Source organism: Amphiprion ocellaris, chromosome 20 (genome assembly GCF_022539595.1).
Source record: "Amphiprion ocellaris isolate individual 3 ecotype Okinawa chromosome 20, ASM2253959v1, whole genome shotgun sequence".
NCBI classification, from domain to species: domain Eukaryota; kingdom Metazoa; phylum Chordata; class Actinopteri; family Pomacentridae; genus Amphiprion; species Amphiprion ocellaris.
Window position 1 is genome coordinate 6,783,635 of NC_072785.1, and position 22,205 is coordinate 6,805,839.

The 22,205-nt window shown below is 38.1% G+C and overlaps 1 protein-coding gene across 2 annotated transcripts; it reads right to left on the bottom strand.

Moving 5' to 3' along the window:
* Nucleotides 1–247: 247 nt before the first annotated feature.
* Nucleotides 248–21,646, bottom strand: dpysl5a (dihydropyrimidinase like 5a). Of its 2 annotated transcripts, none has more exons than XM_023271672.3 (13): nt 21,490–21,646; nt 15,910–16,180; nt 9,902–10,060; nt 9,148–9,327; nt 8,091–8,159; nt 7,902–7,946; nt 7,637–7,712; nt 5,732–5,888; nt 5,515–5,656; nt 5,126–5,268; nt 4,801–5,008; nt 3,277–3,445; nt 248–1,856 (listed from the first exon to the last, which is right to left on the bottom strand). In XM_023271672.3, the coding sequence occupies exons 2-13, from the start codon at nt 16,168–16,170 to the stop codon at nt 1,771–1,773; spliced, it is 1,695 nt and encodes a 564-aa protein (XP_023127440.1). In that variant the 5' UTR covers nt 16,171–16,180; nt 21,490–21,646; the 3' UTR covers nt 248–1,770. The 2 variants fall into 2 exon arrangements, with proteins under 2 accessions (XP_023127440.1, XP_035804610.1); XM_035948717.2 differs by lacking the exon at nt 21,490–21,646 and adding an exon at nt 16,329–16,479.
* Between the last annotated feature and the right edge of the window lie 559 nt (nt 21,647–22,205).

Below are 22,205 nucleotides of genomic sequence, written 5' to 3' on the forward strand. Positions count from 1 at the left end.
ATATCACAAGAGATTTCCAAATAAATAGTTAAAAATGTAGAATCAGAATCTGAAATGTAACAAGGGGCTCCAACCAGGCAATGCTTTCCTTGTTAGACTAGTTAACTATAGCTATCCAATAAATGTAAATGTAAGTACAATATCTCTAACTGAAATGTAAAAGGATGCAACCTACTAAATGGGAGTACCTAAAAATATAGCTAAACAGTATGTGACTTTCTGTCGCTGTCAACAATGGGACACAAGATTGGATTTCATGGTGGTTTATTTGCACTCAAATCATGTGATAAAGAGCTGCAAGAAGAAACAAGGGATAACGGAATTCAATGTGTCGACACATTGTTCAGCACCAGTGCACATTTGGGAGGGAAAAAAAACATGACAAGATCCACTGGAGCATCTCAAAAGTGAAATCTGTCTAAAAACACAAGTAAAGACGTTTACTGTTTATGCATGATGACCTTTTTAAACATGACTGAGTCTAAAAATGAGTTAAATCCTGTGTGCGTCCCTGCTTGTGCTGCAGTTTTAACCCAAGAAAAAAAAAATACAATAAAATCTACTAAGACAAATATTCACAAGCAAAACTTCAGTAACTAAAAAAAAACAAACAATAAAAATACAGTAGTAGAACTTGGAAAGGTATCAGTGCTTTTTCTGTAGCTGCTAAACAAACGATACAAACTTTCGGTGGCATAAAGAAGGCATTTGATCCCCTGAAGACTTGGCATTAACCGACTAACATATCTGCTGTTGAACTTCGTACAGAGGATCGATTCACCTTTTTCACAGTGGTTATGCTACATTGCAAACATCAGTCAGAGGAACATTTATTACACGCTGCCGTTTCAGACCAGCAAGTGTCAAAAAAAAACTAATTTCACGTCCTGCACCGGTGGTATTGGACGGTGTGTCTGAGGGTGTCGGTGTTCTCAGGTGCGGAAAAGGCAGTTTGGGTGAGACTTTTTGCTCTCTGTGGAAATGAATACAAAGAAGTGGTGCTTATTGGAGTAGATGTAACTATGCTACCCTGCACAGGACCGACAGCGGAGGTTCATTCACATTTGGTGGGGGTGGAAACAGAAGTCTATTCTGCTGTGAGGCTGTAAACATCATCTGAAATGCTAATCTGACAGTAATGAACCACTGAACAAAGAGCTCATTCTTTTCCAACATCGAAAGGAAAACAACACAAAATAATGCAATAATAAAAAATAAACAGCTTGAATTATGGTTGTTTTTTCATCAATCGATCGATAATAAGTGGCATATTAACGTCATGCCGACATCCTTGTAATAATTTATTACATCTCATTCACCTCGTGGCTCCCAGTACAAAGACGTTTTGTGACGTTTGTGACATTAAATCATGTAAAAAGGCATCTAAATAATACATGATACAAGTGCAAAATCGTATTTTACAGTGAGGTAACACAATCGCATCATAAAAACCAGGACTCACCTTCATATTTCTAAAACTATTAGTAAGATACATTTTTTTCTCCCCTAAACATGGTCCAATAACCAAACTAACTCAATGGCAACTCATCGTTTTTATCTGCTGCTTATATTTGGTTAACATTTGACTGTAATTTGGTACCTATAACCACTTATTTTTCCTGGTTGTTTTTCCAATATTATTATGGCAATGTTTTTTACAGTTCAAAATGAAAACATGACTCCATAACTCCACACATAATCTAAGCTTCCAGAAAGAAAAACAAGTCTTCTTGCTTGGCCATACGTTTTTCCTCAGGTGTCTTTCTTCCGTTACCAGATGCCACTGGATCTTCCTCCAGGAGGAGCTAAGATCCTGGCAGAGGATCTCTTTGGAATGTTGTCATCGATCTGAGCGCCTGGAAAAGCAGGAAACACTGAGTTTAGCAGTAAAACACACGAAATTAGTGTTTCCTCATAGTACTCATGTGGAGCCTAATCGTGTTTTCCAGTGTTATTGTAAAGAGCTGCGTAAACAGCTTAAGCTCCAGGCAGATTTAGGAAATGCGGCATACTTAAAAAGATGAAAGCAATTCTTCACATTCCATTTAAGACACCAGTCAAAACATTCATGTTTACTAGCAAATCATAGGGTGGGAAAAGGGAAATTATGGTTTCTTTTGGCTGTAAAAATCCTGTTGCTTGAATGAAGTTTTTAATTAAACATGGATAATTATCATCTCTTGTCAGCCGTTACCAAGTTCTAAAGATAATAATAATAATAATAATAATAATAATAATAATAATAATAATAATAATAATAATAATAATAATAATAATAATAATAATAATAATAACAAAAAGTGGAGAAATAGAGCTAAAACACAATGAAAGATTAAAAAATACAAGATACAGAATATCAAAAATAAGTGAATCAATACAACAAACATTCATTTGAAAAAATAACAATAAAAGCATCAAAAATGCCATACTATATTAAAGAAAAATAATTAACACAAGAAAAGAAAATAGAGGCTAAAAAAATTTTAAAAACAAGAGTAAAATAATAAAAATAATCATAATAAAAAGTAGAGAAATAAAGTTGAAACACAATGAAAAATACAAAATACAAGGTACAGAATATCAAAATTAAATGAATCAATGCAACAAACACTAATTGGTAAAAATAGAAAAAATAAAATAAAAACATAAAAAATGCCATATCACAATAAAGAAAAATAAATACAATAAAAGAAAATAGAGGCTAAAACCATAAAAACAAAAAGGGTTAAATAAGAAAATTAAACTAAATTAAATTAAATTAAATTAAATTAAATTAAATTAAATTAAATTAAATTAAATTAAATAATAAGAGTAAAGGAGAATAAAATAGCCAAAAAAAGAGATGGCATTACATAAAAGCAAGTCTAAAAAATGAAGTTTAAGAGTTGATTTAAATGAGGACACTGAATCTGCAAGCCTGATCTTGCAGATGCATGACTGTGAAGATTACACCTGAACCTGAGGATAGTCAAAGCCTTCTATACCTCAGCTGTCTCCCCTAAAATACCATGTGAACAAGTTTAATCCTAAACATTTTATCAGCCATTACTGATGCAGGTCTCTACTGGGCCAACTAAAGCCTTTACAGAGTTAACAAGATGCACCGTCCAAGTTACTTTCACTACAGCTCCCTCATCAGGCCACTTTAAAGGGATGCAGCAGCAGTACCAAATTCCAGCACTATAAATGGATGTAACTCAAACAATACTTCCTTTTAAGCGCATATATTATAATCGCATGATAGCAAAACGCATGTCTAAATCTATTGGGGCTCACCAGACAGGCTGAAGCTGGACTCGTGGAGGTCCCTCACGCCTCCATGTCGGGTGCAGGGGCGAGTCGGAGTATCCAGATCCGAAGCCGCAAAGTCCCTCTTTCCTGAATTCACCACGGCAACAACATCACCTGTGTAGGGCTCCCGCTCCACGGCTTTCACCGCTTGGGACTGGTGCACCGAGGTGAATAAAAACATTTTAAGGAGGATGTTAAAACTGTTGAAAAACATATACTGGAAAAACGCTGTCTTTGAGAAAATGTGTTGTATTCTGGCTGTAATTTATAAGCCGTTAACCCTCTGTACCCTAGACATATTTAACTTGGCACGTTCTTACTCACTGTTGGCTCATTTTTCCCTCTAATATAAAGTTCTGCACCTCTTTGGAAACAGCACAACCAAAGTTAGAAGCATAGAGAACTCAGAAATGTCTTCTGTGCAACATAATGCCAATGTCAATGTCCAACATTTTTCCAAGTGACCACAGGTGTCACTAATAGTGGAAAAAAATGGTAACTCTAGAGACTATAGATATTTTACTACTTGCAGTTTTAATTTGTCTCCATACTTGTTTCACATCAGCTCTGTGTAAACACTGCCTGCAGTTCAGCCTAAAAGTCTCTGGACATTTGTCATGTGACTGTTGGTTGTAGCTGAGTCAGTTAAGTCTTCACAGTTCCACAGAGGAGAACAGAATTTTTAATGTTTTCCAAAATGCAATTACTACAAAAGATTTATTTTTGGCAAATTTTTAAATAATACATGTAGAATAAAGTGATTTTGAAGAAATAGCTTAGACTTGATTACTTTTCCTGACGGAACCGCACATCGCAGCTCAGTTGCTTAAAAACTGTCAGAAAGATGAAAATTGGTAGATTTTTTCTGTTTTTACAGTTTCTGACGCTGATGAATGATGTAATTTTGGTGAGTTTTTAAAAAGATAACATCACCTTTAGGGTTCAGAGGGTTAAACGACAATTTAAATGTCTGACTGATTTTTTATGATCATCATAACCTCACCATAATAAAAGTGGAACTATCAGGTATACAAAAAAACATTTCTAGTCAAATACTATAACAGGAATTATTATAATTAGCTATTTTAACTCCTTGTTATGTAATAGCACAGATTACAGTGCTAGCCGTGTTAGCAACGCATGGTACTCCTATAGTAGTAGTCCTAAAAGCATCAACAATAATAGAAAACACATTTAAAGTAGCAATAGAGACAATAGATACAGTAGCAATAATAGCATCCTTTGTATGAGCAGTGCTAGCAGTAGATGAAGAGCAGAGATTATAGCGCTAGTGGTAATTAGTAGCAGTGTGAGTAGAACACACAAATAATATAATTACTGCACAATATATTGAAATAATCTGTAAGTATATATGGAAAATTACAGTTTCAGCCAGAACAGATGTCTCAAATTTAAATTATTATCTAAATAATACTATAGATAAGTCACTGGTATCGATGGTGAGCATCTCTACGTCTACTTAATGTGTATTTAAAGCCAGTCTGGTACCTTTTCCCTCTGAACCATCTTCTTGTAGAGGTAATCTGGGAAAGTCCTCAGCGGGCAAAACTTCCCGGAGCCCTCGGCACACGTGAACATGCCGTTTTCATAGACCAGGCGTCCGCGGCTGATGGTGACCAAAGGGACGCCGTGACAGCGAAGACCTTCATACAGGTTTATATCCCCGCCCTGGACCTGGCTGTCCACAGAAATAGTCCTGCAGGAGAAAAGATGGAGATGCCCCAGTTTAGGCAGACAAAAGCTGCATCAGCCTCTGAGATAAAAGCTGCAGTGAGACAAGCCGCTCGATAAATGGACGGATTGAGTTTCATACTTGGATCCCTCGGGGTCCCAAACCACCACATCAGCATCTGCTCCCGGGATGATCCGGCCTTTCCTCGGGTAGAAGTTGTAAATCTTGGCTGCGTTTGAGCTTGTGACTGCTACAAAACGATTCTCATCCATTTTACCTCCAATCTGTGGATCATAACAGAGAAGATTATGTTAATTAATGTCATGAATTACAGGGGATACGTTTAAAAATAAGGCACAAATTGTGGCTGAATCATGTGACGCATCCAAAGCAGCAGCAGATGTTTTCGCATCTGATCCGGGTCTATTTGTTTCTTAGAAGTTTCACATCCACAACCACCAAGCCGAAACAGACGTCCTATTCGTGGAAGTTCTCTGGTAGCCAGATGGTAACAAAGAAGCTACACATACCACTCCTTTCTCCCAGATGACGCTCATTCGGTCCTGAATACCAGGAAGCCCGTGGGGGATCTTTGTGAAGTCATCCTTGCCCATGGCTTTCTGTTTGATGGTGAACGGACGGTGGTCGGACCCCAAAACATTCAGAGTGTCGCTGCAAGCAGGACACAGGAAGTCACAACCAGAAACACATGCATTTAATGGGAGGTTTTATAGACTTTTTCCTCACTTTCCCAGCAGGCTCATTAGGTAATTTGGAGTGCTGGGGTCCAGGCGGAGAGGAGGCACCGTTACATGAGCCGCCGCATGGGACCAGTCCTGGTGATAGTACTGCATACCGTTCAGGACAGCGTGGGCCGTGGTGGTTTCCCCATGGACCACCTTACCTGAGGGCAGAGGGTAAAGTGTAGACACATGGTAGAGCAAATGATAGGGAAATAACTGCTGCAAGGGATTCAAGACGAAATGTCAGAAAACTACCTAAAAATGCAGCTCAGATAAACATATCCATAAAAGATTTATCATAACATGAGGTCAACATGATGGAAAAGTTTTCCCTAAGAGTGCAAAAAAGATTTCTTTTATCAGATCTGGACTAAATGGATTGTAAAACCTATTGGGACCATTCTTATTTGAACCTAACTGTAACTAGATACAACTAGCTCACTTCATGTAGGTCTTTATTGAATGATGTGAAAAACAATGACAGTGATTAAAGAATAAGAATAAAGAGTAAGCTCCCCTGTAATGTAAATAATGGAAATATTAGTAAGGTGATAAGGTCTTTAATGTTGTATGATATGCTTTGGAATTGTAATAAGTGCTTTCTCAATTCAAATTAATAAAAACAAAGATTTATCTTATGCACTCATTCAAATCGTGTTCACATACACAATTTTCAGACTTTTAAATATTTTTCAACATATAAAATAAAATTTAAAAATGCACTTGTGAGAGAGCACATACTTTTAAAAATCCAAATTCATATCTGTTTTTTTTCTAAAAGGATTAATTGCAGCAAAGTGTCTGTAAATTAAATTGAAGCGCACAGTTTCACTTTTCCAATAATGCTACTCGCTTGTCTGTGCAACAAAGTGTCAGTAATAAAAAATATCATAGCTGCAAACTACATACAGCTATGCATCTATTACTGCATTATTGTCTATGCAACGACACGCTAGATCATTTTTTTACAGAATGAGGTGATAAAACAGATCCAACTTCTGTAAAGTAACATCTTGTTTTTGTGCCGTGTTAACACATGCATTTACTCTTCTGTTTCTTGGCTGAATAAGTCACAAAGTGTCTATTATTTCACTTCATAGCAAAGTAAACAGCAGAATTTACCTTTTCCAATGATACTAGTTGATGCTCTGACTAATTAAAGCTAATCTTTGCATGGTCTCCAGCACAGGACTCATATTACATTCCACTTACTATGACAAACAAAAATAATGGCTTTGCTTTTAATTTGAATTCAATTCAAAAGATGAAGGCCGATCAAGAAAACAGTGGTGATCCTAAACTCTAGGGGCTCCTGAGGGCAAAGTGGCAATATGGGGCCTCTTGTTTGGGAGCTAAGTGGGGGTGGTGGGTAAATATTTGTCACCTCTGCAAGTAGGCCACTGGATGTAAACACTTCAGTTAATAAAATAATGACAGTTATTTCTGTTAGGCATAAAGCACATATTTGGCCTAATTTCTAAGTCTCATGTTGCCAGATTCACCTCTACATATTATGAAAATATATCTTTACTGGCAGTATTTTATGGTGAGATACATATAAATAAAGGATAATTTAAAAAAAAAAAATACAGTATATTCTTTCTTTGATATAAAGGTTAAAACAGAAAATCTGGACTGTGTTGTATGACTAGATCTTATATTATACCAAGATAAGACTTTAAAAGTAAATGTGGTGAAATTAGCTTGAAAATACTGAAGGGCTCATTAAAAAAACAAACTGTGATTCGTCAAAAAAACTAGTAGCTCCTAAAACTTCATAGACACAAAAACAGCCCATCTATGATTTAATCTAAAAGACTGGACTCTAAATGAAGATCAAATCTGATCAAATGTACATAAAGTTTCTCCAAAGAGGGTACAACATCACAGAAAAGAACTAAATCGTCACCTTGCATCTTAGCCGTAGCCACCACATCTCCTGCAGACATACTGGACACATTCACCAGATAGATTGGGCAGTGGGCCTGACAGAAAACACACACAGAAGATAAATATGATCATTTTTAGATTATCTACAGTCACATTAGCAGCTCTGTGAGGCTGTAATAGCATTTTACTGAGCTCACAGTGGCACTGCTAACATGTTAATGATCTTATTCTTGTGTAAAGTATTTTTACTTTACATATTTGCTTTCTGTCTGCTAATAACTCACCCTGTTGGCGATGGTTATTGCCCTGTGAGTCGCCTCAGCTTCCAGCTGTAAAGAAACCAGAGATTGTGAGGAATCATAGTATTGGTAGAGGTGCTTGATCACAGAAATGACATTACTACTCTTGAAATAATGTAAAGTACTTGTATTTTCGATTGATACACAATCATGGGATATTTCTGACTTTCATACCTCTTCAGGCCTGCTGATTTCAATCCCCTCTGGACCACTGATGCCCAGATCCAAAGCTTCCTTTGCACCCTGAGAAGAGGAAAGAGACTTAAAATTATGGATATGACAAGCTATGACAAAATTATTCTGTCAATTATTCAGTGTAAACAAAGCAAATGCCAATAGAATAACAAAGTCCAATAGCATCAGTATGCATGACAACTTAATTGGGTTATTTCACCTCAATTCACTGAATTTTTAAAAAAGTTCACACATAGCCATCTTTAATTTAACAGTTTTGTGGTGAATATTGGTTGAGTTGACCATGTGTAAAATCTGGTGCCATAGGTAACATTAGTTTTCACATTAAAGATTCTTACAGAGAGGTGGTGTAATGTCAATTTTTGCGCCGTTTCGCAAAATGAGTTGGAAAACCATCATTTTTCTTTTAGCTCAGTAACAATATTATAGAACTCTTCCAGTTGGGTCCATTATGGAGTGGTTTCACCATCAAACCTGCTCAATGAATGATTATATATTGGCCATAAATGCCTGTAAAGGTCTGTCTCTGACTGCACCATACTCTCCATTTTTAAAGTTTCTATTGAGGCCAATCACAGGAAAAAAATCTGGCTCTTAGGGTGAAAAATAAAGGTTTTACAGTTGGTGGAATATCAGTGTAAGCAGAAACATTGACATTTTGACCAAACTTGCACCATCATATAACTGGTTTGTATTAACCTATCAAAGCAGGGTTGTATCATTGAAGACCAGATGAACATATCAATGAAACTGCCAAATTTCAGGCCTCTAGCTTCATTATTTCTAAAGTTATGGCTCTTTAAACACTGATCCACAGATTGGAGCAAAGAAAAAGATGCAAAAATTAGCATGACCAAACCTTCTTTAATAAATTTTAAGTCAAAAACGAACGCTACCTATGACCCCAGATATTACACATGGTCAACTCAATCAATACTCAACACTTTAAGAGAAAATCAGTCAAATTGAGGATAGTCAGGTGTGGGGAATTTGGCAAATTGAGGAATAAATAGGTAATGTTCTGACGGTTCCTCACCTCGGCCACCAGCTCCCCGTTCTCAGCATGAACCCTTGCTATGGCTCCGATGTCCTTACAGTGCTGCAGGGCCTGGAAGAGTTCGCTGTCCCTCAGCATGAACATGTCCTTATAGGCCATGAACATCTGGAAGGAGTTCACTCCATGCTCTCGCACCAGCTTCTCCATCTCGGCTCGCACCTGTAGGAGGGGAAAATGGAAATTAGTTCTTACACTGCCTACAGCGCATCCTTTAAATGAATGAAAATTGAAAATTGTGTTGTAAAATGCTTGTTTCCATGCTGTTATTCTTGTTAATGTTGATATTTTCTCTTAAATGGAAAGTTATGGGTCAACCTCTGTAATTTTGGGTATATCTTTTATACACATAAGGGTGACTTGACTTGAATTAAATAAACAGGAGAGAAGAAAAATATCTTGAGGTAGAATTAAAAAAGCAACAGAAAAAACAGCTTCAGTTAGCTTGAACGCAACACAGACATATTTTTCCACATTTTAGTAATTTCATATATTGCAGCTTCAACATAGAAGCAGCTAAAAGCAACATATCCGTGTCTATTCTCTGCATTCTGTTGCTTATTTTAATTATCAGAATAATTAAGTAATTAAAAGGCATAGAAGAAGCAACAAACAATCTCCTGAACATTAACACACTGATAATATCTAACAATATAAAGCTTAATGTTAAAAAAAAGAAGAGATTTTAAAGAAAAAACAATTATTCCACAGACAGGGGAACACAGTGTTGCCGTACCTTGGGCCCCCACCAAGTAACTCCCACGTGCAGAGCGTAGTCGCAGCAGGATTTGGAGTCGGCCGAGCTGCGACATTTTTCGTAAGCTTCCAGCAAAGACTCGTTCTTCTCTGGCAGAACATGTCCGATCACCATTGTTGTTCCGCCAGCTAAAGCCGCCTGGAAGAGAACCAAAGAAAAGAGACTGAAATTACAGAAATGTAGGATGTTAACTGTAGAATTTAACATGCAAAAGCTATTGCGGTTTGTCATTTGTCATTCAGTTACTTAAAAAGTGTAAATCAACACTAAAATTAATCAGGGGTTAATGAAATTGAACTTTGAATTAAATTAAACTTTAAAAAAAAAAAAAGTGGCATTAAAGCAGAATATATAGATTTATTAAGCACATAAATCCTGAAGGAAGTGCAATCTACTGATCAGCTCTTGATCTAAACATAAAAGTATAAAAGCCTCAGCTGTCATTGATGCTTATCTTTACGGTTATTTGCAGACGTGTGCTGAGGGAAATATAAATCCTTCAGTAGTTAAAGTGCAGAATTGACTGCTTCTCACAGTGTAATCATGACTTATTTAGAGCCATACTTAAATTCTAGCATCAGCATTTCTCATGTTTTCATCCTCCGAACGCAGATTTAGACATTTTAAACTAGAGCTAATCTAAACAACCATAAGAAGAGAAGACAGAGCAGGTTTTGTGTATAAGTGAGTGCTTTACTGAGCATCTGTCAGCTGACTATGGAGAGTGGAGTAGCAAGCGCTGGGGAGGAGGCCGGCGTCGGTCTGAGGACTATTGTTTCTCAGCACAATGGCGTAAGTGAAAAGGCTTTGCGGCAGTCTTTGCAGCAGCCCCCTGGTCTCCATGGAAACAGACACTGATCTGCATTTGTCTGAGTTAATCTAGAGCATGGTGGCGACGGCAGTGGAGGAGGGAGAGGCTGGGAGGGAGGACAGCGGAGAATAGTGTCTGTCACCAGCGTCTACCGACCACAGCATCCGTCACCTCTAAGTGCTACAGAGTGATGAGTCATCGCGGTGGTAAAGTGGGATGCCCCGGTTCTGATCAGCCTCCAGGATGGTTTCTGGCAGCTATCAGCCTCGCCAACAGCTAAAAATCATCTATGTGTGAAGCTGGTGACACACATTCTGAAGTCTTGTGACACATCCAGAGAATACAGACACATAAAACTGCCTATCTGGTTATCTGTGCATCTAACTTATTATTTATGTGAATAAACAACTGGCAGTTTAATCTATAAAATATCAGAAAATTGTACAAGATGGCCATCACACCTTCACTCTAGTTTGCACTTGTTGTTTCAGTTTGCAGCTTGCTTCTTTGCTATTTCATGTGCATGTTTTAAACCTGCTATCAGCTGTTCATCTAGGTCATGGTTCCCAACATGATTAAGCAAAGTAGTAAATGCATCACTTGCAGTTTTGAAGTGTACTGGTGATATCTGGCTCTGGAGGTGCAGGAAGGCACAATTTTACCAAGCATTTGTCTCTGAAGTGACATTTTTAAATAGCTCGTTTTGTCCAAAACTCAAAGATATTCAGTTTATTTATCATAGAAAAGTAAGAAAACACAGAAAAGTAAACCTATTTTCATTCAAAAATTAACTTGTCTTGCACTCTGAGGCGCAAGAAGGAACAACCAATACATTTGTGTAAAAGGTGGCATCTTAAAACGGTTAAAATTGTCCAAAACTCAAAGATATTCCATTTTCTATGACAGAAAAGTAAGAAAAATCAGAAAATGAAACATTTGAGACTATAAAACCAGAGAAATTTTACTATTTTTATTCAAAAACTAACTTAAACAATTGATCAACACCACTGAGAGCTATTTCTTTAACACAATTCTCCTGTTCCTATTGGCTGTTCATCTGATTCATGATTACTAACATGATTAAGCAAAGTAGTAATTCCTTTGCAGCTTTAAAGCACAGTTTGCAACATCAGGCTCTCTGTCATACAAGAATGAACAACTTGTACATTTTTGACTAAGGTAGCATCTTTAAATGAATCTTTTAGTCTAAAATTCAAAGATATTAAATTTTTGATCATAGGAAAGTAAGAAAATCCAGAAATTCTAGCATTTGAGAATTGAAACCAAGGAAATTTAGCTATTTTTACTAAACAACTAATCAACACCACCTAGATCTATTTCTTTGAAGCAGTTGTCCTATTTCTGTTGGTTTCTTATCTGATTCATGATTACCAATTCGATTTATTGAAGCAGTGATGGCGTCACTTACGATTGTAAGTAAAACTGGCAATTTGTGGCTCTATGAAGAGCATGAAGGAACAGCTTATACATTTGTATCTAAGGTGACATCTTTTAATGGCTCTTTTTGTCCAAAACCCAAAGATATATTCAGTTTTCTATGACAAAAAAAGTAAGAAAACCAGAAAATCTAACATTTGAGAAAGTAAGCCACAGAATGTTTGCCATTTTTGTTTAAATACTGACTTAAGTGATTGATTGGCACCAGCTAGATTTATTTCTTGGCTGAAAAACCCCCCAAAGTATTTCAATACTAACCATAGATCACAGCAAAACAGCCAAATTAAACTGTTCCAATCAATAATCTCACTGTTGTATTTCATGATAAGACTTTATAATCCCAAACGACCTTTTGAAACATATTTCACGTTATTTCATTACTGCATTTGTATTCTTATGCGATATTATACGCTAACTTCTCACTTGTGTATTTGACTAGGACAGCAGAAGCAGTAATTCTGCTCACAATAACCAACACATTTGATCCTGGAATATTAACAAGCATCAAAATCAAAAACAAGAAGCATCACTGACATGTTGGCTATAATTAATATCAGTGGAAAGCTTTTGTTGACCTTTATCTGGAGCGCAAAATAACACATTTGTGATCATCAGCAATGGCAAAATTAGGAAAATATCCAGGAAAGTCTAGTTAAATTTACAAAAAAAACCTGCACTCAGTCATTTATGATAGAAAATGGTGATAGTTTCTGGATCCTCTTCTTTCTGACCATTTTATGATAACATTTCAATTTACAACAATAGATTGTATAGGAGTTAAGAATAAATATCATTACAGTAGATGTCTGTCTCACAATTCGGTGACTAAATTTAAGGAAATAATACCCTCTCTATTTAGTCCAGCACCACTTACTGATATAATGGAAGGGAAATATTATAATTTTACCCCCACAGAAGTGGATTATATTGTTAATAATGCTGCAGCCTCACTGCGTACAACACTTGATAGTGTTGCACCTGTAAAAAAAGAAAGTTCTATCTCAGAGAGGACCTGCTCCTTGGTATAATTCCCAGCTGCGGACTTTAAAGCAGGCGTCCCGAAAGCTGGAAAGGAAGTGGTACTCCACTAATTTAGAGGAAGTTTATGTAGCTTGGAAAAAAAGTCTAGTAATTTATAAAAAAGCTCTTCGTAATGCCAGGACAACATATTATTCATCTTTAATAGAGGAAAACAAGAACAACCCCAGGTTTCTCTTCAGCACTGTAGCCAGGCTGACAAAGAGTCAGAGCTCTGTTGAAACTTGTATTCCTTTAGCTTTGAGCAGTAACAACTTCATGAGCTTCTTTACAAATAAAATTATTACGATTAGAGAAAAAATTAATCTGGCCCTTCCTGCAAATGTCACAGATGTATCATCGAGTACAGATACTTTAGAATTGGCTGTAAGACCAGATGGATATTTAGAATTTTTCACCCCCATACATCTCTCTGAACTCATTTCAATAGTTTCTACATCCAAACCATCGACATGTCTTTTAGATCCTATCCCAACTAGACTGTTCAAGGAGGCTTTACCTTTAATTAATTCCTCAATGTTAGATCTGATTAATCTCTCTCTAGTAACAGGTTATGTACCACAGGCTTTTAAGGTTGCTGTAATCAAACCTTTACTTAAAAAGCCCACTCTAGATCCAGATGTTTTAGCCAACTATAGACCAATTTCCAACCTCCCATTTCTCTCTAAAATTCTGGAAAGAACAGTTGCAAATCAATTATATGAACATTTACAAAGGAATAGCCTGTTTGAAGAGTTTCAGTCAGGCTTCAGAGTGCATCATAGCACAGAAACAGCTCTGGTGAAAGTTACTAATGACCTTCTCATAGCGTCAGATAATGGACTGGTCTCTATACTTATTCTGTTGGACCTTAGTGCAGCATTCGATACAATCGACCACAAACTTTTATTACAGCGACTAGAACATTCTATTGGCATTAAAGGGACAGCACTGGACTGGTTTAAATCCTACTTATCAGACAGGTTCCAGTTTGTGCATGTCAACAATGACTCTTCTGAGCATACTAGGGTTAATCATGGAGTTCCTCAGGGTTCTGTCTTAGGACCAATACTGTTCACATTATACATGCTTCCCTTAGGCAACATTATTAGGAAGCACTGTATTAATTTCCATTGTTATGCTGACGACACTCAATTGTATTTATCTATGAAGCCAAATGAAACTAATCAGCTAGCTAGACTGCAAGATTGTCTTAAGGACATAAAGACCTGGATGACCTATAATTTCTTACTACTAAATTCAGACAAGACTGAAGTCATTGTATTTGGCCCCAAACATCTTAGAGAATTGCTTTCAAAGCATATAGTTACTCTGGATGGCATTACATTGGCCTCCAGTACTACTGTGAGGAACCTCGGTGTTATCTTTGACCAGGACATGTCCTTTAACTCGCACATAAAACAAATCTGTAGGACTTCCTTTTTCCACCTGAGAAATATTGTGAAAATCAGGAACATCCTGTCTCAGAGTGATGCAGAAAAACTAGTCCATGCATTTGTTACTTCTAGGCTTGACTACTGTAATTCCTTATTATCAGGTTGTCCCAATAGCTCTCTGAAACATCTACAGCTGATCCAAAATGCTGCAGCCAGAGTACTGACGGGAGTTAGCAAGAGAGATCATATTTCTCCTATATTGGTTTCTCTTCATTGGCTCCCTGTTAAATCTAGAATAGAATTCAAAATCCTTCTTCTGACATATAAAGCTCTTAACAACCAATCTCCATCATATCTTAAAGACCTGATAGTACCATATTACCCTAGCAGAACTCTTCGCTCTCAGACTGCAGGCTTACTTGTTGATCCTAGAATCTCTAAAAGTAGAATGGGAGGCAGAGCCTTCAGTTATCAGGCACCTCTCCTGTGGAACCAGCTCCCAGTTTGGGTTCGGGAGGCGGACACCCTCTCTATTTTTAAGACCAGGCTTAAAACCTTCCTTTTCGACAAAGCTTATAGTTAGGGCTGACTGGGTGACCCTGACGGGGTGAGCTGGTGTTTTCATTTGCAAAACTGACTTCCCCTCTTGACGTCCCTTTAGTTTGCCCCTAGTTATGCTGCTATAGGCCTAGGCTGCTGGGGAACCTCTCTTGATGCACTGAGCCCTTCTCTAACTACCTATGTATTTACTATATATACCATTATTGCATTACATTCACTCTGTTTCTTTCTGTGTCCTTTCTCCGAGTGTCCCTGGTCCCAGAGCTGGATGCTGGATGCTTCAGATGTGTGGCTGTGTTTTATGGTCCTTGTGTCCCACCCCCCCACCTCTCTATCTCTACCCCTCTATCTGTATCCCTCTATCTCTACCTCTACCCCTCTATCTCTACCTCTCTACCTCTTCTGTCCCTCTCAACCCGCCCGGCCAGCAGGCAGATGGGTCCTCCCACATTAGAGCCGGGTTCTGCTCGAGGTTTTTTTCCCTGTTAAAAGGGTGTTTTCCTTGCCACTGTCGCCTTTTGGCTTGCTCTGGGGGTCAGGCATATGGGTTCTGTAAAGCGTCTCGAGACAATTTGACTGTAATTGGCGCTATATAAATAAAATTGAATTGAATTGAATTGAATTGAATTGAATCCTAACATGGTTTTTATTTCATGTTTTGACAGAAAAAAATGCTCTAATATAAAGTTGTAGAACTATTAAACTAGATCCCATTTTTCTCTCTATTTCCAGCAGGACCTTACCTTGGTGCCGCTGTAGAAATCGTCCGCCGTGGTGGCGTTCATGAAGCTCTCCTCCAGGTGGACGCTGGTGTCGATGCCTCCAGGAAGCACCAGTTTCCCCGAGGCGTCGATGACTTTGGCCCCACCAGGGATCATCAGCTCCTTCCCCACCTGCTGGATGATGCCGTTCTCGATGTAGACGTCGGCCTCCTGGGTGCAGTCGTCGTTCACCACTTTACCGCCCTTTATCAGGATCCGGGCCATCGCTGAGCTGGAAGACATGGCTATTGCTCTGTAAGGAAGAAAGAAAGCCAGATTAGGCATCATAGAGACTAAAAAGCAGTGATCCGATTCAAAGTTAACCCACTATCACACAGAAAAGTTGCTGTTTTCGATGTAGAAATGCAAGAAACTGGAGAAAAACCCGAAAGAAAACTAACTTTTGGTGGTGCCTCATTCTGAGACAGTGCAGTAGGACTATAGAGGACAGATGGGTGATGCTGCTCTGTGATCAGTCTGTCACACTGACACTGACATCAGCTACCAGTCTGAGGAGGCTGTGACAGTCGCCGCCTGAAACCTGACGTCCCAGTGATGCAAATAGACAAGAAGCTGAGTCCAGTTGTGGGTCACAATAAGGCAAACAGGGGTCAATAAGGCCATTATTTTAGGAGGACTATGGAAGAATGAATGGAGCTGCTTACAATGAGGTTCAGCTCACTATGGAGCTAAATTGTACAATCATAATGGCTTTAAAATGGAGTAAAGAGTGGAGGGATGGGTTTCTTTTCACAATATGCTGTACTCCTAAATAGCTCTAATCTACTTGAATTATTCCCAACTTGGGAGTCAACACTCTCACAAGGGGTCATGAGGCTAAATTTCAGATGATAACACACAAAATTTGGTATATTTTCTTGTATGTTTCTGCTCAAAACTCAGAGATGCACCTGATCAGTCACAACCAGGTCTGTAGCTACCTTTAATAACAATTAGCTATATTGTTTTTTGTGTATTTTAGCAACTTTTTGATAAACTTTTAATAATAAAAATCTACACATTGTGGTTGATTTCAGACCTTGATGATCTGAAATTAAATCTTTCGAAACGTCTAACATGCAGGGGCCGTTGCTATCACATACAAATGCGGAAATCTGATTTCTGACGCTGTGACACACAAACAAATGCAGAATATCGCCTTCTTTTCTTTGATTTCTGTAGAACCAAACAACAGCAGGATTAATACAACCTCCAAATTGAGAGAGAAGCTGTGCACAGTGTACGCAGATGGCTCAGTGGGTGAATTCATTGATTATTTCAGTCTCCTGACATGTCGTTGTGATCTTATGTGGCCTTTTTGACCTGCAGCTTTCCTACAAACAGCTGAGCTGCTGCTCCTGCACAGGGTCACACTTTCTATTCTAGCACTATCAGAGCTGTCTGTACAATTTTATTTTCCGCAAACGTGGATTATTGCAGATAAATGTCAGTTTTGCGGCTTAAATGTAATGACCTTTGCAGTAGTGGCATTATTGCAAGCATGAGCTGATCTAATCAGTCAACCTAAAAAACATAATTATACTTAGTCCATAAATTCAAATTCATTGTTAGTGTTTCCTAAACCAGCAATTAAACGCAAATAAAAATATTAGCAAAGTGGTCTAACACTGCAGTGTTTTTGAGTGTTGGCCGATATAATTGAGGTGTTTTTTTCATGTCCTTTGCGACTTTAGGTGAACCATTATTGTGAAAAGTATGAGAAATTACACAAAAATTAAACTAAACTAAAACTAGTTTCTACTGTAGAAATCGTCCCTGTTTCTACTGTCAGCAGTCTATTCTATAAGCTCACTGGATGCAGGATCTGCCTCCTCACTAATCCTAATTTAAACCCTAATAATATGTGACATTCCCACATTAAAAGGCCTAAAAACAAAGAGACCAGTGTTAGATACTTAATGGACTTGTGTACTTAAAATATCCCAAATGTTTTCAACAATGTTCAAACCTAAAGCAATCTATAATCTTTTTTTGTTGGCCCAGTCCCAATCTTCACACTGAGGCCTGAGCACTAAACCCACAGACTTAACTGACGACACAGCTGGAGTGTCAGCGTTCATGAGGGCCGAAATGGTACGAAACGGGGGAATCAGGACATCACACATTGCCTAGAAACAACACATCACCATAATAAAAAAACAAAAACATTAATATGGGCTTGTGTTACATTCACAGTTTTATCAGCTGCTCAGTTGATTCTCCCTGTTTGTGACACTGTTTATATATTTTAGCAAAAGGTAGGAAAGCCATGAGCATTTGACAGAAAAAATATAAAATACAACAGCAAGTAGCCAGATGCTGAAACTGACAAACAAACTTCCGTCACTACACCATCCATGCATAGTTTGTGCACATTTTCAGTGGACGACCTGACAAACACATTTTACTGTGAGCTATGGGCAAGTCCCTCAGAAGAGCTGGCAGATATGCAGACTTAAAGCAGCATTAAAGTCTGCATCAAAGCCCTCTGCGCTTGACAGTCTGACAGCAGAATAAATCTTCATGCACTTAGTGCGAATGCATCTCAGAATTGGTGAGTCCAAGATTGTGCAGATTGGGATTGAGCCAATGTAACGGTACATTTCATTACAGTCACAGGTCAGTGCTGTCATATCCCCTTAAACAGTGAAACATAAACACCGGATGATACCTCAGTGTGTGTGGAAGGAAGAAAAGAAAAGGAATAGGATGAACTATCATTTGTTTTGTTCAACACTATACTTTAGCTGGAGAGTTCTGACCACACCACTGGGCTGCCAAACAGTTACATTTCCCTTATAATGCTGCCTAAAGTAGCTGTATGGAGACTCAACACATTGCACAATGTTAATTGTAATGTTACTCGCAGCTATTTAATTAGAATAAATATCAAATAAAATGAACATACCTGACCAATGTAATGTGAATAGAACTGCACTACACGAGCAAGGTCTATGAATGAGATTTCAGCAAAGTCATAATTAACGTCATAGACAGTATATAAAAGATGGATGTAGCCTCCGAATCTAAAAAATGAAGTTCCTTAAACCTGCTTTCTTTCTAAAAGCAAGCAGGGGGCGACTCCTCTGGTTGCAAAAGAAGTTCAAATACATAGAAGTCAATGAGAAAGTGACCCTGCTTCTCCCTTAATTTGTTACCTCATTTAAAAGTTTTGTAATTAGTTTATGATCTCAATCACTAGTTTTAAGTCTTCTTCAGTACAGAATAATGTTCATTTTGTAAATTATGGTCCCATTTAGAGGAAAATAGACAATAAAGAATAGTATATTTAAGGACGTGGCCAGCTTGTGATTGACATGGTCAAATTAAAAACTTGAAGGCTCACAACAGCAGTCAACAAACCAACTGGTGACATCAAGGTTTTATATACAGTCTATGGTCACGTTATAAAGATTTCGACTGGCAAAGTTGGCAAAGACAACTCCTCTGATTCCACACTGCTTCTAAACACCAGCAAACTACATGTTTTGTTAATTTTGACAGACAGAAATTTCATGTTGTTACTTTAACTTTCACATCCATAGTTTACACAACAGACTGTATATAAAAGATGGACGTAGCCTCCAGATCTGAAAACTCAAATGCCTTAAACCTAGGTTCTTTCTACCAGCCAGCAGGGGGCGACTCCTGTAGTTGCAAAAAGAAGCCAGAATAAATAGAAGTCTATTCGAATATCAAACTATTAACTCAGTAAACTTTCACCTACTGAGTTTATGGTCACAAATGCAAATTTTAGACCCTTTTAAACAGAAAACAATGTTAATTCAGCAGATGATGGTTCCATATAGAGTAAAATAGACATGATAAAACAGGGTATGTTTTAGGGCAGGACTACTTTGTGATTGACATGGTCAAATAAAAAATTCGGGCCTCACTCCTCTGGCAGCAGAGAGAAATCTGAATGTATAGAAAGTGATTCTACTTCTCCCTTGATTTGGTATCTCAGTAAAGATTTTCCTAATTAGTTTATGGTTTCATTTGCTAGTTGTAAGACTTTTTAATAACAAAATGATGTTCATTTAGTAAATTAGGGTCCCATTTAAATTAAAATAGATGATAAAGCAGAGTATGCCTTAGGACGGGGCTATTTTGTGATTGACAGGCTACTACTGTATTACTATGTCCAATTAGATCAACGGCACAGGAAAATGAAAAATTCAAGGCCTCACAACTGTATAGTCCACAACAAAGTGGTTGCTGTGACAATGGTTATGTCCATCTTTTATATACAGTCTGTGATCATGTCAGAAAGATTGAACAGACAATGTTGATAAAGACAACAACTCCAGTCAAACGACGCCATTGAACTGCATATTTAATTTTGACAGAGACGCTATCGAGAGACATTCCATACTGTTCCTTTAACTGAATAAATTAAGATATCTCCTTTAAAGGGCTTGAAAAGCTTGTAAAGGTTTCCTTACTCCCTTCTCAACTCTGTTCTCAACCCCAACTCATTAGAAATAACACACAACTATGCAAAAACACTTCCTTTACATCACTTCTTGATGTGATTATCAGCAACAAAGAAAGAATCTCCAAGATCTGCACCCTCCCTTTTCCTCCTAATAATGATGTGATGTATTCCCCTGAGTGTGTGTCCATCCCTGCGTGCTTGCGTGCATGTGTGCGTGCAGGATGCGTACGTATGAGGGTGCGGCAACTTTACTGCATGGCGTGGACTCCTGCACACATCCAGATCTGAGGGCTGATAACGAGGAAGATGCTCCTAAATCTCCATGCGCTGATATGCATGTTGGAGGAGGCATCTACAGGCGCAATAAAGTTCTTATTTTTCCACTACAATGTGCTCAGTGAGCTGTGGGGAAGTAGTCGCCGGTTAGTTTATATAAACAGGTGAGCTTATGTTTGGAGTTGCACAAGAAATCAGTGTAAATAAAATTATAATATAAATATGAGCTACAGTTGTTTCCACTCTCACTTGGAGTGCATATATTAAACTACAGGCCTTGGTACTGCTAGTGAGTTGCTCTAATGGCTTTATAATATGGATTTCTGTGCGTAAAAGTCCATTTAATCCCTGCAAGAAATCACCAGCAACCTCTAGTATTTGAAAATTGGTGTAAATCAGAGTACATATTCCGGATAACATAATTATTTGCTGGTTAGTTGTGAACGCAGGGAGATGATGACACTTCCACTTGTGCGTCTTGACACAAAGAAACCGGTCTCCATCCGACATAATCGGCTGCACAGCGACCTAGAAACCGTCTTCCCCAACTCTCCCTCCACAATAAAGCTCGGCTTTGCTCGTCTGGCGGCCTCCCGGTAGAAGCTCTCCGCCCTGCCGCCCGGTGCGGAGGTGTTCCGGTACTTCAGGGTGTGTTTGGATCCGGGGAGGGTCGCAGGAGGAGCAGGGAAGCCGGGCAGGGCAGACACCCAGGCATGCAGCCAGAGGGAGGGGGGGGGGGGGGGCATGGAAACAAAGTCTCCAGGCTCCAGCAGAGTATTCCCCTCCTCATCAGACGGAGCCTCTGCACACTAGAACTGACAATAAAGCGGATGATGAGCACCACGTACCTCCTCTGGGCCTGATGCTGCTGCTGCTCCGCTCGGCTCTGATTACTTTCTAACAGGAACGGAAGGCAACACGATCCGCGGATGGCACTTCCCAAGGAGATCCACACCAGATGGATACCTTCCTGGCCGGTCCGGGACCAGCAGAGAGCAGCAGCATCACCGTCAAGTCAGGGAGTGGATGCAAAGGAGACTTCAGGTTCACGATTTCAAAATAAAAGCACGGTTGTTGAGCACAGCAACTTGAAAAACGGTGACATTAAAGAGAATTCAAGGAGGCATTTTACATATATTTTTCTATTTTTAGATACCACAATGAAATATATTACAGATTTTAATAAAAAAAAAATATATATATATATATTTATTTATTTTTATATATATATAAATAAAATTATTTTTAGGTAAATAATACAGATTATATCTAAAAACAAAAAATACGTTATTTCCACCGCATTATATATTTTTAATTCGTCTTGCAACGCTCTTTATATGGGAGTTATCCCATATAAAGAGCGTTGCAAGACGAATTTATCCAGTAGTAGAGCTACAACAATTAATTCTTAGTTGTCAACTGTTAAATTAATCACAAACTTTTTGGATTTAAGTTTTTAAAAGTAGTTTTCTCCTATTACAGTAAACTAAATATATTTAGGTTGTTGACAAAACAAGCAATTTTCTCAGTCTTTGGAAACATTGATCGATTATTTCTGACATTT

Bases quoted from the DNA above. Each gene is read 5' to 3' on its own strand.
- dpysl5a (XM_035948717.2), bottom strand. The intron at 10,061-15,909 runs GTAAGGTCCTGC...GTTCTCTTCCAG, and splicing joins ATTTCTACAGCGGCACCAAG to GCGGCTTTAGCTGGCGGAAC. The intron at 9,328-9,901 runs GTACGGCAACAC...CCCCTCCTACAG, and splicing joins TTACTTGGTGGGGGCCCAAG to GTGCGAGCCGAGATGGAGAA.